We start from the raw sequence: 23,134 nt of genomic DNA, 5'->3' as shown, positions 1-23,134 counted from the left end.
CTATGATAGTGTGAATTTCAAATACATGGACATGGTGTGAAGTAAAATCATGTGAAATGGGCCATACTTATGTATGTAAATGTTTTGTGGAAACATTTTAAAGCAAGAAAATAAAATATTCTATTCACTGAGGTGAAAAATTATTGATTTTGATATTTATGTTGTTGTTGATGTTTATTTTCTCATAAAAAAAACATTTTTTTGCTTATTAGACAAAAATATATTAATTTAATATCCATTTACTAATATCATATTTCTCTAAGGCTATTCTATATTATTTTCGATGCCCATTTTTCCCTTTCTTTGCGGGTGGTTTTGGAAGGTATTGTTTTACTATTTTATTAGACGGTTCTTTTTGCGCTCGGGTGAATGTTTTCGTAGCCTTGTCCTTTTCTCCAAGTTTGAGGTAGGTGTAGCCTAATAAGTTATATGCTTTCAGATCTCCACATTGTTCGCACACTTTTTCAAATCCTTCCAACGCATTTTCTACATCGGTTGTTTTCTTCATGACATTATAACAATCGACAAGTAAATAGTATGCAAAAACAACAGATAAAACTTCAATCCCTCCATTGGTATTTATTTCATTTTGCAAGTAACTATCGACGGTATGAGATTCCATCCTTCCATAATAATTTACAGACTCCGGTTTCTCTTTTTCTGTTGATATAACTCTCATTATATGCGGAACTGCTTCTTCGTGACGACCGCACGTGCATAAGAAATGTGCATAATCGACAAACAAACCAGCACCATGACCTTCACCTTCACGTTTCAATGCTTCGTTGAATTGTACGTCAGCGGTCTTCAGAAGCTCCAGTCGTCTCTCTTTGAATATATTTGCTGCAGCATGATGCAAGCATGCCAAGTGTTCATAAAGTCCGGCACCAGTATTACCCTCCACATAACGAACGATCAGAAATCTACAAAACGTAATGGGTTTCCAGATATCATCAGGGGGGAGATCATTGCTGAATTCTATATTCCTCTGGTTCAGTAAATGTGGGATATAATCTCGTTGATTAACTGCCTCTTCTTTTCCTAACACTGGTTCAACGAAGTTGTCGATAACATCTTCAAAAACGGATGCACAATGATCGAAGCCATATTCGTGATAGAATCCATTACAAACAGCATTGCTTGCATTTATGAAATATGCAACCGATTGTTGTGCTTGTGCTATGTCCTTATAGGATTTTGCATCGGCAAGAACTGCGGCAAACAATTTTCTTATATTTAAATTGTATGGGAACACGTCCAAGATTGTATACGTCTCTCCGAGACATAATAATTCTTCTATTGGTTTCCTTCTTACATTGGTTAGTCGTCTTTCCAACTGCGAAACTTGTAAATCTGTTAGATGATCCATCATGTTGTTTAATTTCACAAAATAGCAAGGTAATTGTTTCTTCTTTATAGATTTGATCAGGTGATCTAGAAGGTAAAGCACACAAAAAGCAGGGTTTTTATGCCACATACGTGTTTCTAAATTTTCGCATGCGTGAAAGAAAATTGAGCGAATATGTGAAATTTTCAATATCCCTTCTGCCATTATTGACAAACATAGCATGTACAATACCAAATAACACTGCCTTTGTGTGTCGCCCACTTCCTCTGCAATCAATCGTTTCTCTGCAACGGCAAACGACAATTTCCATTCAATATCTGCATTTCCACTTGACGAGTGACAAACAGGTACAACATGAACAGGACAATGTAAAACTTTGTCGATTGTTGCTGCAGATGGCCACTGAAAAGTTCTTTCGCGGGTTTTCCAGTCATTAGCGATTGGTGGCCATGTTTTACATTGAAAAGCTAGTTGGTGATCAACTTCATCTTGATAAACATCTTCTATTAAACCGGAAGAAGCTTTGTTTTTGTCCTCTTCCTTCTGTGCGCTAACTAATATACCACTAAAACCTACAGATGTGTGCGGCCTTCTATTTAAATTGAACGAATCATTTGGAACTCCAGAAAATACGTCCATGAATTTGACATCGAATCCATGACCTTTATTAAGCAATGTGGACAACATGGAGTCAATCGCTTTTTTATTTGTTGATATTTTCGTACGGAATTGCATGTCAGATTTTTTGCTTCCTAAATAGTTAATGCCTTTATGGTCAATGGCAAGATTTGCGTATTTTTCGTTGTTCCCGTTGTCGAGTATTTTAAGTCTACAATAACCAGCATGACAACTTTCTGTCGATATGACGTAATTAGCCTGGTCAGCGTCTATAGAATCCGGAAAGTCGACAATAACATCCTTTACGTGAAGAAATGTTACGTCTGAATCTGGAATAAATTTCTTTTTCTCAAAAGTGTTTTTAGACTTTTGAATAACAAGAGGTGGTATCCGCATGCCCTCTGCATAATTACCGACAACGGACGGTGTAGCAACAGGATTTTGTGTTTCGACGTAACGCCTCGGCACAAAACTATGTATTGCAAATGCAAAATGAAGGTGTGGTAGGCCAGATATTTCATCCCGGCTGCTAATGAAGTCGCTTGCAACTTTGCAGTCTCTCCTACCAACCTGCAAAATTAAAAAAAAAAAGTTAAACACGTAGCACTGTCTAACAGATAAAGAATAATATTTTGTTTATGTGTTTTCAACATTATTAATCTCGTAATTACTATATATAGCCCTTAATGTTCTACCAAATTACAAATTGATTAATATAGAATAATTTTACTGGTAATATTTTTAAGCATAATTGACATACAAGCTATTGTACGCATATACAATAGCATACAAGCTGTATGTCAACTTTTTCCCAGATTCAGATTCAATAGTTTATTAAAGTCTCGCCACATACAACATGATTAAAACAAGATACAATTATAAAATTAATTATACAGTAAACATAGTTAAAACAATTAAATACATGTATGTGCCATTCTCAAAAGAATTATGAGAGACTATTAAAATACAAATAATACTTATTCATTTTATAAAATACTACAATACTGTTTCTCCTTGTTAAAATGTTATTGCAGGTTTTGGCAACAATATTACAAATATTGGTATTTTTAAACATATATATAAATTTTTCTTCATCAGACAAGTTTAAAAACATATCATTATGACACAATATATCAATAAAAAGAGCATGTCTTAGATCTTCATACAAAGGACAATTTAAAAGTACATGTTTTTCATCCTCATGCATGGACAGAAATAGGAATTCGTTTTGTTTTGTTTTCCCTGTAATATGTTTTCTTGTTCAATATAGTGATATCCTTGAATGCCAAGATTTTCTGTGTGTTTTAATCAGTGTCAAACGTAGAGAGAGAAAGGGGTAGAATTGGGTGTGCAACTTGTTTAACCTGCCACCTTCGTATGTATATGGTCAGGGTCAGGGTGAGGGTGTCTGGGATTCCGAAGTGGAAATTTCTTCGTTGCAACTTAGAAGTGAGGAGGAATTCAAACTTTAAGATAATAAATGTCAAGTTGGAACTGACATATGTAAAGTTGAAACTGAAAAATGTCAAGTTGAAATTGCGAAATGTAAAATTTGGTTTGTGAAATCAAATCAACAGAATGTCCCAACTATTGTTTTTTTGTACTTTAGGGTAAGTTGTAAACGTGGAAAGATGAGATCGATAAGGACGGATTAAGTACATGTTGTCGTGGTTAATGCTGCACATGTTAATACTATGTATGACACAAGATACTTTCATGACACATGGTTTAAACTGTTTATGTATTTTAAGACAAAGTATAAGGTGTGAATGTACATGGCATACACATCTTTGTCCTATGATACTAACTGAATGTACATGACATACGACTCCGAGTCCTACGATGATAACTTTAAATGTACATGACATACACCTCCGAGTCCTATGATACTAACTGAATGTACATGTCATACACCTCTTTGTCCTATGTCACTAATTGTATGAAAATATCATACACCTCTTTGTCCTACGATGCTTCCTGAATGTACATGACATACACCTCCGATTCCTATGATACTAACTGAATGTACACGGCATACACCTCCGAGTACTATGATACTAACTGAACATACATGACATTCAGGTCCGAGTCCTATGATTCTTTCTGAATGTACGACATACACCTCTTTGTCCTACGATGCTAACTAAATGTACATGTCATACACCTCCGATTCCTATGATACTAACTGAATGTACACGGCATACACCTCCGAGTACGATGATACTAACTGAACATACATGACATTCAGGTCCGAGTCCTATGTTACTAACTGAATGTACATGTCATACACCTCTTTGTCCTATGATACTAACTGAATGTACATGTCATACACCTCTTTGTCATATGATACTAACTGAATGTACATGGCGTAAACCTCTTTGCCCTATGTTACTAACTGAATGTACATGTCATACACCTCCTTGTCCTATGATACTAACTGAATGTACATGTCATATATCTTTTTGCCCTATGATACTAACTGAATGTACATATCATACACCTCTTTGTCCTATGATACTTACTGAATGTACATGACATTCAGGTCCGAGTCCTATGATTCTTACTGAATGTACGACATACACCTCTTTGCCCTATGACACTAACTGAATTTACATGTCATACACCTCTTTGTCCTATGATACTAACTGAATGTACATGTCATACACCTCTTTGTCCTATGATACTAACTGAATGTACATGTCATACACCTCTTTGTCCTATGATACTAACTGAATGTACATGTCATACACCTCTTTGTCATATGATACTAACTGAATGTACATGGCGTAAACCTCTTTGTCCTATGATACTAACTGAATGTACATGGCGTAAACCTCTTTGCTCTATGATACTAACTGAATGTACATGTCATACACCTCTTTGTCCTATGATACTAACTGAATGTACATGGCGTAAACCTCTGTCCTATGATACTAACTGAATGTACATGGCGTAAACCTCTTTGCTCTATGTTACAAACTGAATTTACATGACATACACCTCTTTGTCCTATGATACTAACTGAATTTACATGTCATACACCTCTTTGTCCTATGATACTAACTGAACATACATGACATTCAGGTCAAAGTCCTATGTTTGTAACTGCATGTACATGTCATACACCTCTTTGTCCCATGATACTAACTGAATGTGCATAGCATACATCTCTTTTTTCTATGATACTAACTAAATGGACATAAATTTTCCAAACCATTTAGTAATTACTTTAAGTTTTATTGGAATCTACCGATATGCCCTTGAAACTTCTGTTTGCTATTATTGTACATCGATGCTAGAAATTCTTTTTGAATACAATTAAATATCACATAAAATGTTATAAAACTGTTCATCAGAGACGAAATTCAATCGTTCGTGAAATGAAATTGTAAAATTCAAAAGCTACAGTGCGATTCGATATAGATTTAGTTTCCAGTGTCAACACGCATAAAGATACTGTCGATGTCTTATTAAACTCAGAGTGCTCTTTTTATCTTTTACTTCTAAGGTGACGACCATTTGATATTCGGGGGAGGGGAGGGGGGGGTGGGTGCAGGAGGATTTGTTTTTGATCGGTTATTCATTTTCGTAAACTAAGAGGACAGATTATTCATTTTCTGTACTATTGAAGCAAGATTTTTCATTTTTATTAAAGCAAGGGACTGATTATTCATTTTCACAACTATATTAATGATATTCGAAAACGGAGCGAGGCAATTTGTTTTGAAGGGTTTTGGAGCCACTGAAGGCTCAACAAGCTATAGAACAAATGATGCAAAATCATGCTTTCTGGGTGTTCCGAAAAAAAAACCTTTTATAATCTGAAAATGCAAGTTTTGATTTAATGATTTTTTGACAATATTTTGTTCTCAAAGCAAATGTATAAATTCAGTGTAAGACTTAAGTTTCTAGTAGCATCAAAAGACCAATGTGCATGATAAAGCAAAAATGGAATTCACATAGTTAAGTTTGTGGCTGCTGTTTTTTTTAAACTCGTGATCAAGCTCATAACAAAATTACTAGATTACAAAAGGAATGCAACACTAACAGAATACAGAAGGACAATCAATGAACAAAAGACAAATAAATAAGAAACATTGATCCCGAAAAATCAGGGCTACGTCTGAGGGAAACAGAACTTACTTCTTGCAAGGCACTCGCTGTGAACACAATTTGATATGTAGACAAGCATTTGGTTTTGAAATTTCCTACATGAGGCATTTGCTTCAATGTAGTTACGGCCCTGTTAAAATAAAAGTGAGGTAAGGTTTCCTGAGACAATATAAATGTACCTCAAGTTAAATGAAACCAATTTTTTTTAGACATTTCAAGTATAGGCAAATGATATTTATACTTTTATTATTAAAAAATTGGGAAGAGTTTCCCGATTTTTTTGGGGGAAAAAGATGAATTTATGAAGAATCTGGTGCCATCTCATACTTTCGATTAGACCTAATGAGTTATTTATTTTCAATACATTGCAAGTCAAGTAAAATATTTTCAAACTACCACAGAACAAACCATTTATTTTTTGTGATTATCAAGGCTAAGTTTTTTATTTTCAAAATCCTCCTGGTCCCCCAGAATATCAAATGGTCGTCCCCTAACAAAATCTAAAGGATTACTTCTTACAAGATCTTAAGGGATCACGACTTACAAGAACTAAAGGGATCACACTTGACTTTACAAGAACTAAAGAGATTACATATTACAAGATCTAAAGGGATCACTCCTTACAATAACAAAAGGGATTACTCCTTACAAGAACTAAAGGGATCACTCCTTACAAGAACTAAAGCGATCACACCTCATAAGATCTAAAGGGACCACTCCTTACAAGATCTTAAGGGATCACACCTTACAAGATCTAAAGGGATCACATCTTATAAGAACTAAAGGAATAACTCATTACACGATCTAAAGGGGCCAAACCTTACAAGATATAAAGATATCACACTTAAAACGAAGTAAATAGATCACATCTTGACTGTCCCTCTGATATCTTTCGTCCATCTTTGATAAGATCTAGAGATTTCACCTTACAAGATCTAAAGGGGTCTCTCCTTACAATAACTAAAGAAGTTACACCCCACAAGAACTAAAAGGATCACTCTTTACAAGTTCTATCTACGGATCACTGCTCACAAGAAATAAAGGAATCACAACGTACAAGAACTATAGGGATCACACTTTACAAGAACTACTAGGATCACTCCATACAAATAATAAAGGAATTTCAACTAACAAGATCTAAAGGGATCACTCTTTACAAGATCTTAAGAAATCACACTTTACATGATCTAAGGAAATCACACCATACAAGAACTAAAGGGATCACGACTTACAATATCTAAAGGGATCACACCTTACAAGATAAAAGGAGATCACACCTTATAAGATCTAAAGAGATTACACCTTACAAGATATAAAGGGATCACGACTTACAGGATATAAAGGGATCACGACTTACAGGATATAAAGGGATCACTCTTTACAAGTTCTATTTAGGGATTACTCCTTACAAGAACTTAAGGAATCACACCTTACAAGAACTAAAGAAATCACACCTTACAAGAACTACAGGAATCACTCCTTACAAAAACTAAAGGGATCAGTTTACAAGATCTAAAGGGATCACTGTTTACAAGATCTAAAGGGATCACTCCGTACGAGATATAAAGAGATCACACCTTACATGAACTAAAAGGATCACACCTTACAAGATCTAAATGGATCATGGCTAAGAAGATATACAGAGACCACACCTTACAAGAACTAAAGGGGTCGTACCCGACAAGATCTAAAGGGATCACACCTTACAAGAATTAAAGGGATCAGTTTACAAGATCCAAAGGGATCACTGTTAACAAGATCTAAAGGGGTCACTCCGTACGAGATCTAATTAAAGAGATCACACCTTACAAGATCTAAATGGATCATGTCTAAGAAGATATACAGAGACCACACCTTACAAGAACTAAAGGGATCACTCCCTACAAGATCTTAAGGGATAAATTCTTACACGAACGAAGGGGATTGTCCTTTACAAGATCTAAAGGGATTACACCGTACAAGATAATAACGGAACACATCTTACAAGAACTAAAGGGGTCACATCGTACAAGATCTTAATGGAACACACCTTACAATATCTAAAGAGATCACACCTTACAAGAACTAAAGAGACCACACCTTACAAGAACTAAAGGGATCACACCTTACAAGATCTAATGGGATTATCCCTTACAAGATATAAAGGGATCACTCCTTACAAGATTTAAAGAGATCGCACCTTACAAGAACTAAAGGTATTAAACCCCATAAGTATCAAAGGGGTCACACCTTACAAGAACTAAAGGGATCACTCTTTACAAGATCTAAAGAGATCACACCTTACAAGATCTAAGAGATAACTCCTTACAAGAACTAAAGGTATTAAACCCCATAAGTATCAAAGGGGTCACACCTTACAAGAACTAAAGGGATCACTCTTTACAAGATCTAAAGAGATCACACCTTACAAGATCTAATGAGATCACACCTTACAAGATCTAAGAGATAACTCCTTACAAGAACTAAAGATATTACACCCCATAAGTATCAAAGGGATCACTCTTTACAAGATCTAAAGAGATCACACCTTACAAGATCCAATGAGATAACACCTTACAAGATCTAATGAGATCACAACTTACAAGATCTAAAGAGATCACACCTTACAAGATCTAAGAGATCACGCCTTACAAGAACTAAAGGTAGTCACCCCATAAGTATCAATACTAGAACTTAAGGGATCACTCTTTACAAGATCTAAAGAGATCACATCTTACAAGACCTAAAGAGATCACACCTAACACGAACTATAGAGATCACACCTTACAAGATCTAAAGAGATCACACCTTTCAAGATCTAAGGAGAACACACTTTACAAAATTGAAAGGGAACACACCTTATAAGAGAGGCCCCTCATGGGGGGGGGTCCTAGTAATCACATAATCACCATTTTTTTGCCAATATAATCACATGATCATTAAATATTTGCTGATCTTTAGTAATCAAATAATCATAAACTAAAAATACAGTCCTAGGTAATCAAATAATCATGAAATATTTGGCTTAATAATCAAATAATCATTAAAAAAACGGCCAAGTAATCACATAATCAAAAACCCCATGAGGGCCCTCATAAGAACTAATGGGATTATATTTTTACAAGAACTAAAGGGCTCACACCTTACGAAATTTAAAGGGATCGCACCTTACGAGAACTGAAGGTCATGTATCTTACATGACATAAAGGGCTTACACTTACTAAAAACTAAAGGGCTCATGCCTTATAAAACTTTAATGTCTAAAAGGAACACTTGCAACAATAATAGATAAACTAAATAAAAAAAGTGATGGTCTTTGTAAAAGATGCATCGTTTGTTGCCAGTACTAGTAAGGCATATAAAGTCATTGCGTTCAGCGACAGATTGCCACAGGTTATATACAAGTTATTTGCATGTTTTAAGTCAGAAAGTTAAACCTAAATGTTTTTTTGTTTTCATGAAGGAATATACCAACAATAGAGGTTATTTAATGAAGGTGTGAACAATTATTCTAACTTACCGCCATTTTAAGTTGTCTGCTATGTTAATATTGACGTATGGTGATTTAGTTCCAATAACTTTCAAGCAATCAGATAAAATCCTATTAATTTTTTATGCGTTCTGGTATATTATCCTCAATGCAATCATCGCAATCATCGAGAAAATATTAACCAGAAATGTAATCCAAGCAACCTGCCCGCTTCATAAATATTTTGTCATAAAAGATCGATATAACGGGTATTTGTTTGATGTTTATTTGTCTAGAAGGGGAACAAATTAATTAAAATCGAAATGTAATCGTTGAATACGCGTTAGAACTTATAGGATTAAGTGTCCGCTCTGACTCGTTATATGGCTATTTAAGTCGACAAATATCATGTCAAATTCCTGCTAAGTTGGCAATCAAATATTTAACATAAACTACGTGTTACCTAGTGTTACCCATATTGAACCTCCTGTTCTGTATTAAGGGTGTACAGGCGTAAACCTTTAAATGAATATATATATATACATATCCAAAATTAGACATGGAAGGCAAATTTGAAAACAATTTTATAAAATATGAATTCTGCATTTGATGATGCATGAAATAACGTAATATTAAATGCCATACTACCTATATGCTCCTACGCATGGTGTTGATGTTTGTTTGTACGAAACCATGTATACTTCTACGTGTGTACACTACCGATATTGAACAAGTAAACTTTTTTTCATGATACACATTAAACATAGAATTTAAACTTTGATTTTAAATTGGTATTTGTGACACCAATATCCTATGTCGTATACTTGTTTAAACTTCTTAATCAATATTTGAATGTCGGTAAGGTAGAAGAGAATTTTAGATCAAATATTAGGTAGAATATAAGAGTGCGTTTCATGATAAACGGTCAGTAATCTACCCGAAGTGTGTTATCATGGTACAGTCACAGAGAAAAAAGAATCCTCCAGTTATAAAAACAAAGCAATATTGTTTTGTCCTCGTTGTATGTACCACAATATAGCGTAAAGAATTCACTCTAAAAGCATTTATTGTGAAATACCTTTGATAAAAAAGTTAAACAAATATGAAAAACCCTTATCTACAAAGATAAGTGAAAAATAAGATTATAAACAGAATTGAGTACATCATGTCCACACTGTAAACTAAGGGACATAACTATTTCTCAATAGCAAAATGGGAGCACATTCTAGCAAGGTTCCGGATTATGACTGTCAAAAAGGTAATGTTCTATCAGAATCTGTCTTGATCATATTTACAATTAAGATTAAATACACTCACATTTGTTATTTTTTCTTTCTTTCCGTCGTCCATGTTTACGTACTGGCTATAACTATTTTACTACTAAGTTTATTAATTGTAACCAAGCATATTAATTGATTATTTGTTTAAACCACCTCGTAAAAATATTTAAATGACAAGTGACAATTCCGTCTAACAAAAGGTTTAAATACAGCTGAAATTTTTTGATCTTTTGTTCCAGGATTTATACGCATTAATGTTATAAGGGACGTAACTCTATTTCAATTTAGCTTATATTACCTATAACCATTATGATTATCACCTTAAATGGTTGTGGCTGTTTATGACATGGAGTGCTGGCTTTTGAGCGAAGAAAACACGATTGAAGTAAAAACCAGAGTAAAATAGACTTTTCTGTGTATTGATTGTGACAAATATTTTTGCCATATTAAAAACTAGAGGAAAAAAAAACAGATTTCGATTTGAAGTCGCCCCTTTGATTTTGATTCAATTGTTGATTTTTTTTATTTTCAAGTTGATAAAGAGTTCGGCAGACTAGAATGCTACCGTTTATACAACGCCGTCATAAATAAATCACAGAGTGACGTCATCTCTTTGTTGAAGAATAAGCCTGATATTGCTTTATATCCAATGAGTTTTGGTAAGTGCATGTACGATATACCTGTAGGTGACCTAAATGTATTACATTAAAATTAGGATATCTAACTTTGGTAATTCGAGTGCAAAACTGGCGTTATCGAATGTAACATGATGAGAATTTACAGTGTGTGAATGGACAGGATGAGAATGAGCAGGATGAGAAAGGACAGGATGAGAATTGACAGGGTGATCATAGGCAGAATGAACTTGGACAGGATAAGAATGGACATGATGAGAATGGACAGGGTAAACATGGACAGGGTGAGCATCTCCTGCTCTTGATATTTAACCTGTCATATTATTATATCTATTAAGTGTCACGGCCATTGCTTATGTCAGATGAACGTTGGTGAACATGTTAAATATAATACCAGTTTTCTATTTTTGTATCATTGTCCGCCATGTTAGATGAACACTGGTTAACATGTGGATTCTAGTAACAATTGTTAGTGGTATTGTCCGTCATGTCTATGTAGTGGTTTGGTTAATTTACTAGTACAACAATTATTAAATGAGAACACAAGGAGTATCAATTTTCGAAAGCTTTAATTTATTCAGATTTCTTTTTTCATTATATTTCTTTTTTAGTATTATTGTAATTATGACCATATAGTTAAATGACAGTCAAAAACTAAATGTTACCATAGAAACAGTTTATAAAGTCTGCAGCATATATTTAACCACACCAAGACATTTACCCGACGGTCGGTTGAAAACTCAACTTAAAGACAAAACAATGATTTTAAACTTTTCGTTTGTATACACGACGCAATATACCAGGCTTATACTAATCAAAATTTCACGAACTAATTCCTTTTTATTTAATATGACGGTCAAATCACGGTAGAATTAAGCTTTGAAAAGTTGATACTAATTATGGTCTCTATTAAGGATTGCAACACACTTGCGTTTTCTATCATGTTTTCCTTGATAGGGTTACGGTTTGATAGAAATCATTAAGAATTTAAATTGGTAAAATTATTTTCTTACATCTTTTAGAAACTAATTATTTTGTCTAACCACTTTTTGATATCTGTGGCTAGCATAAATGTATTGGTAATTTGTTTTATAACGTCCCATTCCGTAAATCAGTTGCTGTCATTGGTTGCTATTCGTTTAAATAACGAAAACAGCAGGTTATATACTATAATAGTTCATACATCCGAAGCGCTTTTCTTTATCTACCTTCATCAGGAACGCGCAAAGCCAAATATTTGACAGCCAAGAATGTTGAAGAACTAGAACAGTTGAAGATCTTTATGACCAAAAAGAACCTACAGAAAAAGCTAAATCATCTACGTTAGGTCGGGTCAGTTTGCCTGAGGGAGTTAAAACCTTAGTTTCTTTTTAATTTCAAAAATTATAAACGGAAAAAAATCAGTGCATTGTAATAAATCAGTACGGAAGAACTGACTAATGAGCTGATGATACCAACAGGGACTGATAGTACACGGAAGAGGTATCGACCAAGTACTTTAAACAATGAAATCAATACGTAATAAACTGCATGCGTCTGAATTGTTTTTCATGATTTATCTACATCAGGAAAGCATTGTTTTGTCATAAAAAGGCCGTTGTTTTTCCAGTAGAACTGTTTCAAATTTTGTCCTTTCAGGGTCATTCATAGCTGACTATATATACAGTATGGGTTTTGTTCATTGTCGAAGGCCAATTAAACTTATAAAAAGATGCTTTCAACCGTTGATAGTTGTCTCATTGGCAATCTGTACAGTTATCTCATTGACAATCTGGACAGTTATCTCATTAACAATCTGTACAGTTATCTCAGTGGCAATCTGTACAGTTATCTCAGTGGCAATCTGGATAGTTATCTCATTAACAATATGTACAGTTATCTCAGTGGCAATCTGGACAATTATCTCAGTGACAATATGTACAGTTATCTCAGTGGCAATCTGGACAGTTTTCTCATTGACAATATGTACAGTTATCTCAGTGGCAATCTGGACAGTTATCTCATTGACAATCTGTACAGTTATCTCAGTGGCAATCTGGATAGTTATCTCAGTGGCAATCTGGACAGTTTTCTCATCGACAATATGTACAGTCATCTCAGTGGCAATCTGTACAGTTATCTAAGTTATCTAATTTACAATCATACCCATATCTCTTATTTAAGATCATTTAAGCAGTATTTCAAAAAGCTCCTCCTCTAGTAGCAGGGATCGTCTGTATTTTATTTTTGATTCATGAAATAAGCTTTCTTATAAATGTATGAATTTTGTTGTTTTCATATTTTATTTACAGAGATTTGGATTGACCCAAAGCAAACATATAAAGGCTTGCCAGTAACCTGTCCATGCGCTGATGAATTTGAAACATGCCTCCCTACAACAAGTATGACAATAGATGACATGGTATTGGAACTTGGTCGTTGTTTGAAAACCGGAAAGTGTATTCACGTGCGCAGTCATGAATCGAGCGTTTCATTAGGAGATGGCGCTACAAAGTCGTATCCTGAAAATGATTGCGGTGGCTTCTACTGGGTTCACTTGGCCGTCATAATGAATAAAAAGCTATTGATTCAGGAAATGTTTACTTGGTATTTACAAAATGATAAGTATTCAAATACATGGTTTACACTGAAGAACAAGATGTCGGTCTTATATCTGGCTCTCGTACATAACCATACAGAAATAATGAATGACATTATGAAGTTAATTGATCAACTGGACACAGGATCAGTCTACTACATTGTATGTGGATATGATTTACATAAGTCTATTGAAATAGACAGACTTGATGTCTTCAAAGTGTTAGCAGAAAAAAATCAGCTTGAAAAGGCAGATTGCCGCAAAGTGAGAGAGCTGTACAATCTAGCACTTCGTTCCTGTGCTCATGGTTGTCTTGAATTCATTGCTGATAACTACGAGCAGATTTTAGAAAAGAATATGTCGACTTACAATCGATTATCAAGTATCCTAAACGATTTGGCCAACGCAATGGAGTCGGGTAATAATTGTCTTTATTTAAAGTATGAAAACTCAAAACTCTTACTACCCAACGACACAAAAAAATGCAAAGATATCTAGATTTCAACGATCGCCTTCGTCTTTGGATTAAATCGCCCTGTTTTGACCTGCATAATCATTTTAGCATGTGTTTTTGATATCGAACGATGATAATATTTGTTTATAATGTGTACAAGTTATCATTTTGTACAAATTATAATTTGTACAAAAAAAATGTACAAATTATAATTTGTATTTTGACTTTGTACAAATTGTAATTTGTACAAAAAGTGCCTGTACAAATTACAATTTGTACAATATTTGACGAAAATTCACTTATAACTTGTACAATAATTCATGATATGGATTTTGATGAAAAAGCATTGGTACACACCATTGGTATTAAATGACCATACAGTACATCTTATTTACAAAATATAAAATTGTTCTTTATGATTCGTTTGGGCAGGTGATTAAATTCTGGATCAGAAATTGCATCATTTGACTTTCACATTTATCTCTTCTTAAACACTTTGCAACAGCTAACTACTTAGGGGTCGATTGTTTTAATAAGTTGCTAAAGCTCTATATCCTAGAATTTATTATTTACACTCTTTTACATGGTCAGTCATTTACTCAATTGATGTAATAGTGTTAACATGGATGGCATTGTTGATCACAAGGAGAAATTTGTGCAAAACGTTCTAAACCTAACAGGGAATGATAGGCAAAAGAACAATTCTGTGTACCCCAAGGACAAGCATAATGAGCTCATAGTTAAATTGGGAACGATACTGGTATTGAACACCGATCATTCTTGCAAGGAAGTGTGCACTGTGTGGACAATAGATCCAAGACTAATATCTTACCAAGAAAACAACCAGTAACTATCATAACTTGTTGTTTGGGGTTAATGTCATTATACATATTCCTCAGTATGATCGTGTCAAAATCTGTCCTCGATATATTTAAGGCGTAATTGTTGAATCTGGAGATTTTGATTACCAAATCAGAAAAACTGTATAAGGGAGCTACCATTTGAATTTTATGGGGGGGCTAGGATGAAATTTGAAAAAAATAGGCAGGACAGGAGTTTTGAGTAAAAAAAAAGGCAGGATGAGACACTTTGCAAAAAAAAAAGGCAGGATGACTATTTAGGTAAAAAAAGTCAGGATAAACTAATAAAAAAAAGGCAGGACCGAATAGAGTGAAAAATAAAAAGGTAGGATAGAGATTACAACTAAAAAAAAATGCAGGACAAAATTTTTCATCCTAGCCCCCCCATAAAAATCAAATGGTAGCTCCCTAAATTTGAACAGGATATTTATGTCTTATAGTTAAATTGAAGCTATGAAAGACACATTTTATTCACAGTAACTGTTATTGGGCTTCAACTTTCGCTATGTGAAGCAGTTAAGCAGCCTTTAAAAAACAGGTTGTCAGGGGTTTCTTTCATGTAAATGTATAGGCGGGTACAGTACTTTTAAATGTAAAAATGTGAAAGTCAAAAGACGTTGTGAAATTCCCGATGCCATCTCAAACGAAAGATACAGAATTAATTTAGTATTTGATAAATATGGTGAGTTGTGTGGTCATTAATTACCAATTCTGTTGTGTGTATCAATGCTTTTTTCACCAAAATATATATTATAAAATATTGTACAATTTATAAGTGAATTTTCGTCAATTTTGTACAAATTGTAATTTGTACAGACACTTTTTACAATTTGTACAAAGTCAAAATACAAATTATTATTTGTACATTTTTTTGTGATAACTTGTACACAACATATACACCATTCAACCTAATTATCGAATGGGAAATTTTAAAATAAAGCCCTGGCAATCTTGATGACAAATTTAAAGAATTCTGCATATATAACAAGCACGGTCGGACATTGAAAATAGATCATCCAAAATAAAAACGAAGCAATTTTTAGCAAAGGCAACACGAACCATAAACACTTTTTAAACACCTTTGGTGTTCCTCAACATTTACTGCTCCACTAGTCGTAATATCATGAACAATTCAGTTTATAAGTAGAATATCCTAGTAAAACATGTGTCTGTTAAACAAAGGTCATTTCGGGGTATATAAGGATGTATGTAAATCACGCAGTTTACCTGGAGAGTAGTCCGAACATTGTTACATCAGTTCAATAATTTTTAGTTTGAGTTCACGGCGGTTCCTCGGCTAACCGAGAAATTGCCGGGTCGGTTAATGATAATCTATACTGAGTAAGCGGCTATATCGGCGGTAGGTCTGTTAATCGGGTTGGCTAAAGTCTGTTAATCAGATGTTATCGAGATAATCATTGCAAGTTCAGTATGTTTCATTGTATAACTTTTTAGAAAAAATATTCATGTCTGACAAAACAATTCAATGTACTGAATCCAGTGATGTAATTATTTTTTTTCTAGCTTCGATAAACGATCTATAAAATGAAAAGGCGGGTTACTTATCAATAAATTTATACACATTTTACACACACAACATGTACATGCACAAAATGACACGTTGGTTGAATTTACTTGCATGCAATATTTTGAACATCGAAAAAAGACAGGCATTATATTTGTTAACCATACTAATATCATTGTGTGGAAAATCTACACGAAAATCTGTATTTTGGTGACATTAATCAATTTTTATTTAAAACCTGGTCTGTTAAGTTATGAATGGCAATAAAAGTATAATTGTATTGCTATATATATGGGGTGTTATCGGATCAAATGGGTAGGCTCAAGACGAGCGGCTAAAAAACAACACATGAACAATGAAACATAAAATATACGGAAACAACACATGAACAATTTAGACAATGGAAATTGAAAATTGATAAAAATGGTTTCAAAAAGTGTAATATTAAAGTAATATTAATTTCATCCAAGAATGGTCGCATATATCATGTGGGTTCTGTTTCGTTGTTATGAATGACACCAATTTGTCATCTACATTGGTAACCAGTATATAAATCAGAGATAAACGTCGTAATGTAACCAAACATCAGTAAGTAAAATATTTTGGATGCTAGAATATAAAGAATAGAAAAATAAATTGAAGAATGAGAAAGATAAAGAAAATGTAGAAAAAAAGTGGCATAACAATTTAAAGAATACAGAAATAAACAACGACCCCAATCCGGACCCTCATGGTATACACGAGAATCTGGATGGAGACGCAGAATATAGAATAATAGATAAGGACAGTAGAGAGTGATGCATTGCTACAAAAGAGAGAAAAAATAATAATTGTTTAAGAATACAGACATGAAACACCCCTGGGTGTTGAAACAGTAACGGATTGCGATGTACTCAAATTGGTGACAATTACTAGAAGTTTACATGCGGACAACTGCAATTTTCCTCTGCACTTATGTAGAAATGAACTAAACGGAATAAAATGAATTAAAACTTAAGATAACCAAATGTAGCTGCATTCGCTCCTTTCTATTTACTTCTTTAGATTGATTTGTAAACAACATATGATTAAGTAAGAAAAGAACCAATTTGATGATGCTGACGAATTAGGGTTTAACGTACAGTGACAAATATCATGTGCATATGAGAACGAAAACACGTTATATGTTGTTTTAGAAAGACACTTTCAGTTGGATTTTAGAACGTGCTACTTTGAACCTTTGAACAGACACAAAAATTAAGGCTGATTGAAAACGTTAATAATAAATGCATGCATATTCCAGCGGCCAATCCATATCACGCTATAGTGAAGTGACACATCCTTCAATTAAATGTAAAGAAAGTCAAAATAAAAATGCTCTTACTAGAAGGATACTGTTGCACCGTATTGTCATTTTCTTTTACTCAAGAACATCTCATTCTTAACTTTTTCAATGGGAAAATATAAAGGTAGCAAAACTATTGTCGTTGCTAAATAACTCTTAACTTCCACAATTTTGATTGTCCAACCCATTAACAGACTTTATTCCCATAATTTTCACTAAAACGTCGTATTATTCACGTTATATTACAATTATGAAATATTTACTAATGTCAATTTATTTTTTTGAACCAAAGTACTATTTTGTGTCCTTTAAATGATATCTAAAAGTGTTTGTTTTGCCTTTTATTAAAAAAAATGCTATGCGTATAAGCATAAATACTACATACCTGCGTTGCGCAACGCCTTTTAGTTTTGCTGAAAACTGCACAGACTATGAAATGTGTTTACAGGTGGAAAATGTTCTATGAAAGATATCATTTTGTCAGACATTTTTTTTTTTTTTTATTTGGTTCTTATAATATGCCCAAAATATGTATATTTAACAGACGTATAACCAACCCGTTTAACAGACCAACCGCCGATATAGCCGCATACTCAATATAGATTAACCGACCAATCTCTCGGTTAGTCGAGTGTCGGTCGTGGAGTTGTTTAGAAACGTTTTCCTTTGTGTCATTGACATAAGGTTTTTTAATTGAGATGAGAAAATCACCGTTTTATATGTTATCAGATTGTCTACCTGGGTTTCCCATATTGACAAGGGTTTTACAATATTGTTGTATTCGGGGAAGTGAGTAAACGCAAGCACCCCAGCGTTTAGATGAAATGTAATTTAAGCTGTGGTCACACCTTACCGGATAACACGAACGAACGCCTAACGGATGAAAATAAAAGTTGTCCGTTGACAAAATTGTTATCCGTTGGGAGTCCGTTGATGTACTGACCGAATAAAACGGACGCGTAACGAATGCATAACGGACACACACCGGATATACAACTTACGAGAAACGGAAACGTACCGAACAGAACGGATGTCGAACGTACAGCCAACGGACGAGTACAGCATAAAACGGACACCTAACGGAAGCGTACCAGATAAAACAGATTAACAAGATATACGGAAAAATTAAAGGCGACAATAATAATGCATGTAAATCGCACAGATATTCAAAAAGTTTCTGTGTAACTGGTTTTTGGTTTGTTCTTTTAAATTCCGCCAAAGGGTAGTGTCTGGCCTGAATAAGAGCTGCTTGATAGTGAAGACGTGCCCTGACTCTAAGATGGATTATGAATAATAAGAATTCATGACACTCAAGAAATCTGACATACCAACAATCGTCATTTCTGACGCGAAATTTTCTTTTGGCATTTATCCGTTTCAGATCCGTTCATCATCCGTTTTGTCCGTTTTTCGTCCGGTAGAAGTCCGTTTCACATTTGTTCAACATCCGTTTTATTCGTTAAACATACGGTAGAAGTCCGTTGGTAAATTTGTCAACCTGACCTCCAACGGATATATAAAGCCTCGGTCACACCTTACCGGATAGCACGAACGGACGCCTAACGGATAAAAATAAAAGTTGTCCGTTGACAAAATTGTTATCCGTTGGGAGTCCGTTGATGTACTGACCAAATGAAACGGATGCGTAACGAATGCATAACGGACACACACCGGATATGCAAAGTACGAGAAACGGAAACGTACCGGGCAAAACGGATGTCGAACGTACATCCAACGGACGAGAAGTCCGTTTCACATTCTTTCAACATCTGTTTTATCCGTTAAACGTCCGATAGAAGTCCGTTGGTGAATTTGTCTACCAGACCTCCAACGGATGTATAACGGACAAGTAACGGATACAAAACGGAAGCAAAACGGACGAGTACCGTACAAAACGGACGCCTACCGGACGTTCAACGGACACTTCATCCGCTGGACGTCCGTTCCAAGTTTTGACCATGCTCAAAATTTTCTACCGGACAGAACAGACGTCGACGGATAAAACGTACACTAAACGAATATGAAACGGATATGAACGGACGTCTAACGGATAAGAACGAACGTCTAACGGAATTGAACGGATTGAAAAAAAGTTATCCATTAGGCAACCGTTCGAGCTATCCGTCAAGGTGTGACCGAGGCTTAACGGACAAGTAACGGATATATACAAAACGGAAACGAAACCGAAACGGACGAGTACCGTACAAAACGGACGCCTACCGGACGTTCAACGGACACTTCATCCGCTGGACGTCCGTTCCAAGTTTTGACCATGCTCAAAAGGAGTAAGTTCTATAACGGCCATATTTGGCCCCAACTATAAAGTTCAATGTTACAAGACAAAAAACGTTTTAAGTTGACTTAAAGACATGGGAGAAAGTTAAATAGAACAATTTTTGGCAAAGTTTAATTCTAACACGTTGATTTTTACATCCCTAAAAGGTCAAAATAGGAGATTTTGATGAAATTTGACAAAATCGGCATGATTTCAACGAAGTTTATGACCAGGAAACATAGAGCGCAGGCGTCGACAAACTAAATATTCAAATAAGACATGTGAAATGTCTTCACAAACATTATTTTAAAAGATATTTGTTGTCGACGTATGCGCTCTATGTTTCCTGTCCAATAATCTATGGAAATTTACCGATTTTCTTTGATTTTTTCGTGGAAAATCAATATGAGTACAACTTGTGACGTCATAATAAAACGCAGGAACGTAAATTTTCAACAAAATGGCTTATTTCCTATCTAGTCACTGTATTAGCTAAAATTTATTGTGATATTGGTCAATAAATCCTAAATTGAAATTTACGCTAATAAAGGGGGCCATTTTAGGACCTTACCGAACCTACAAGAAGTCTGATGGGCATGCGCTAACTGGAATGGTAGGGTAAAATATTTGACCAACAAAATGGGATTTTTATGATGGATAACGTATATGATATGAACACATGCATCGTTAAATAGTCAACGTAAACAATTGAATCGTGATTGATCCTTCGTAAACTGAATAAAACTGACAATTAATTAGACAATTAGACAAAAACTTTAAAATAGCCATAGGTCAAGATGAGTGAACACAAAATGGATGCCTCCTTTGATGTAAACTTTGAGTCTCAATCTCAGTCCGACATTATATTAACTAGCTCACAGCCAAGTCCATCAATCTCTTCCATAATAACTGGCAGCAATAAACGTGGTAATCCTGATAGCCCAGACTCCCTACCAGCCACACAAAAACAGTCAACTCGTCAAATCCGCAGCCGTCATAGTAACTCAATTGGGGATCTGCGAGGAGTAGGCGAAAGAAAACTCCAACACTTAGGAAAACAGTTGCCGATAAAGTACTTGATGCCCTTAATAGCCCAGAAGTTCTTAACATTATGATACCTTTATTGTCACAAAAGATCAGTGATACCCTTACACCAATAATTGAGCAAGAGGCCAAAAGATTCGTTGATATACAAATACAACCACTACTAAAACAAATAAAGGAACAAGAAACTGTAATACAAACTCACAAGCAACACATACTTGAACAGTTCATACAAATATCAAACCTTGAACAGGCTACCTCAAACCATATAACAACAATCAAAGAACAAGGCAAAGACCCTGACTGTCTGAGTGATGAAATTGCTGACCTCAAAATTAGAGTGGAAAGTCAGGAACAATATTCTAGAAGAACAAGTCTTCGTTTACATAACATTCCAGTTCCTATTGACAACCAAGGAAAGATCTTACACCCTGTCAATACAGATGAGATAGTATTGGATATCATCAGGAACAAGCTAAATATAAACATAGACCTGAATGACATAGGAAGGTCACATGTTATAGGCAAGGCAAGAAAAGGCAGGTCCCAAGTTATAGTCAGGTTCATATCATATAGAATGAAACATTTGGTGTACAGCAATAAAAAGGAACTAAAGGGTGACACAAATGGTATTTTTATAACCGAAAACCTATCACAATATAGAACAGAACTAGTAAAAAGCCTGGCCGATAAAAATCAAATCAGTGCTTACTGGACTGCCGACGGTCGAATATTCGCTAAAAAATCTGAAAGCAGCAGAAAGCTAATTATACAGAATTGGCAGGACGTTGATGATCTTAGACCTCCATTTAAAAGGCCTGCTGCTTATGACAATCATCCTGACAATCATCCTGTCAATCAGCCAGACAGTGCAAACCAGCAATCAGAAGATCATGATTGATTGGAGAGGTACAAAAACTGATTTATTCTAGCTTTAAAAGTTGTTATCTTATCAACAAAAGTTTTAAAAAAGGTTTACCAATACTTTATAACCTAGACATTGTTTGTTTGTTATATGTGGGTTTTTTGTGTGTGTGTGTTTTTTTTTTATGTTTGATTTAATTATTTTCATGTTTCAAATTAGTTCATTTTGTTCTGTTTTGTTGTGTTTTCCACCCTGTTATATATGCTCTAATAACGGTTAATTCAGTTACACTTTATAACGGTATAGCTGATTTTCTTCTAGTTGTTCTGATAGCCAAAATACAACCGAAGTCTGTAATTCAATAATAAAAAAAAAATCCCCAAAATATTTTTTTTTTCCACATCATGTCAACTATATAAAGTTGGCTAAGTAGTAGAATGTGCGTACATATCGTAAGATCTTTTCAACAGTTGATAAAATTACCGTCTCTCGATCACTCAAAATAAAAACAAAAAGCAGTGTAAATGTGGCATTCTATAGTGAACGTACACATGTTCTGTTCTTCTTTCGACAACTTTGCTTATAATCATATCAGCTTAACTGTACATTTTTATAGCTTGTAATTAAATAAATCTATTAACGAAAAATGTCGATTTCGATCAAAAGAAGTTTTCAAAAATATAATAAAAGTCAAACAGACCGCCCTTGCCTAACCCAAACACAAACCAAAAAATATTATAGTAAGAAATAATTGAATACATGTAAAT

At 34.5% G+C, this 23,134-nt stretch overlaps 1 protein-coding gene and 1 long non-coding RNA gene across 3 annotated transcripts in view; one reads left to right on the top strand and one right to left on the bottom strand.

Annotated features, from left to right (window-relative positions):
• Positions 1–223: 223 nt before the first annotated feature.
• Positions 224–10,991, bottom strand: LOC143065243 (uncharacterized). 2 transcript variants are annotated; one of them, XM_076238695.1, is made up of 2 exons: positions 10,845–10,991; positions 224–2,536 (listed from the first exon to the last, which is right to left on the bottom strand). In XM_076238695.1, the coding sequence occupies exons 1-2, from the start codon at positions 10,875–10,877 to the stop codon at positions 275–277; spliced, it is 2,295 nt and encodes a 764-aa protein (XP_076094810.1). In that variant the 5' UTR covers positions 10,878–10,991; the 3' UTR covers positions 224–274. The 2 variants fall into 2 exon arrangements, with proteins under 2 accessions (XP_076094810.1, XP_076094811.1); XM_076238696.1 differs by lacking the exon at positions 10,845–10,991 and adding an exon at positions 9,579–9,783.
• The window catches only part of LOC143065247 (uncharacterized), a 32,403-nt gene continuing 19,920 nt past the window's right edge, over positions 10,652–23,134 (top strand). Inside the window, exons 1-3 of the long non-coding RNA XR_012975433.1 lie at positions 10,652–10,785; positions 11,341–11,466; positions 13,734–14,438. This is a non-coding gene — a long non-coding RNA (uncharacterized LOC143065247). The remainder of the gene's footprint in view (positions 10,786–11,340; positions 11,467–13,733; positions 14,439–23,134) is intronic.

The sequence above is a fragment of the Mytilus galloprovincialis genome, chromosome 2 (genome assembly GCF_965363235.1).
Source record: "Mytilus galloprovincialis chromosome 2, xbMytGall1.hap1.1, whole genome shotgun sequence".
In the NCBI taxonomy this organism is placed as follows: Eukaryota; Metazoa; Mollusca; class Bivalvia; order Mytilida; family Mytilidae; genus Mytilus; species Mytilus galloprovincialis.
The sequence above is the reverse complement of the archived record's forward strand: the minus strand, read 5'-3'. Positions and strand labels throughout refer to the sequence as shown.

Coding starts and splice junctions, on each gene's coding strand:
- LOC143065243 (XM_076238695.1), bottom strand. CDS start 10,877: ATGGACGACGGAAAGAAAGAAAAAATAACAAAT. Junction 2,537..10,844: donor AGAAAGAAAAAATAACAAAT/GTGAGTGTATTT, acceptor TTAATTTTGCAG/GTTGGTAGGAGAGACTGCAA.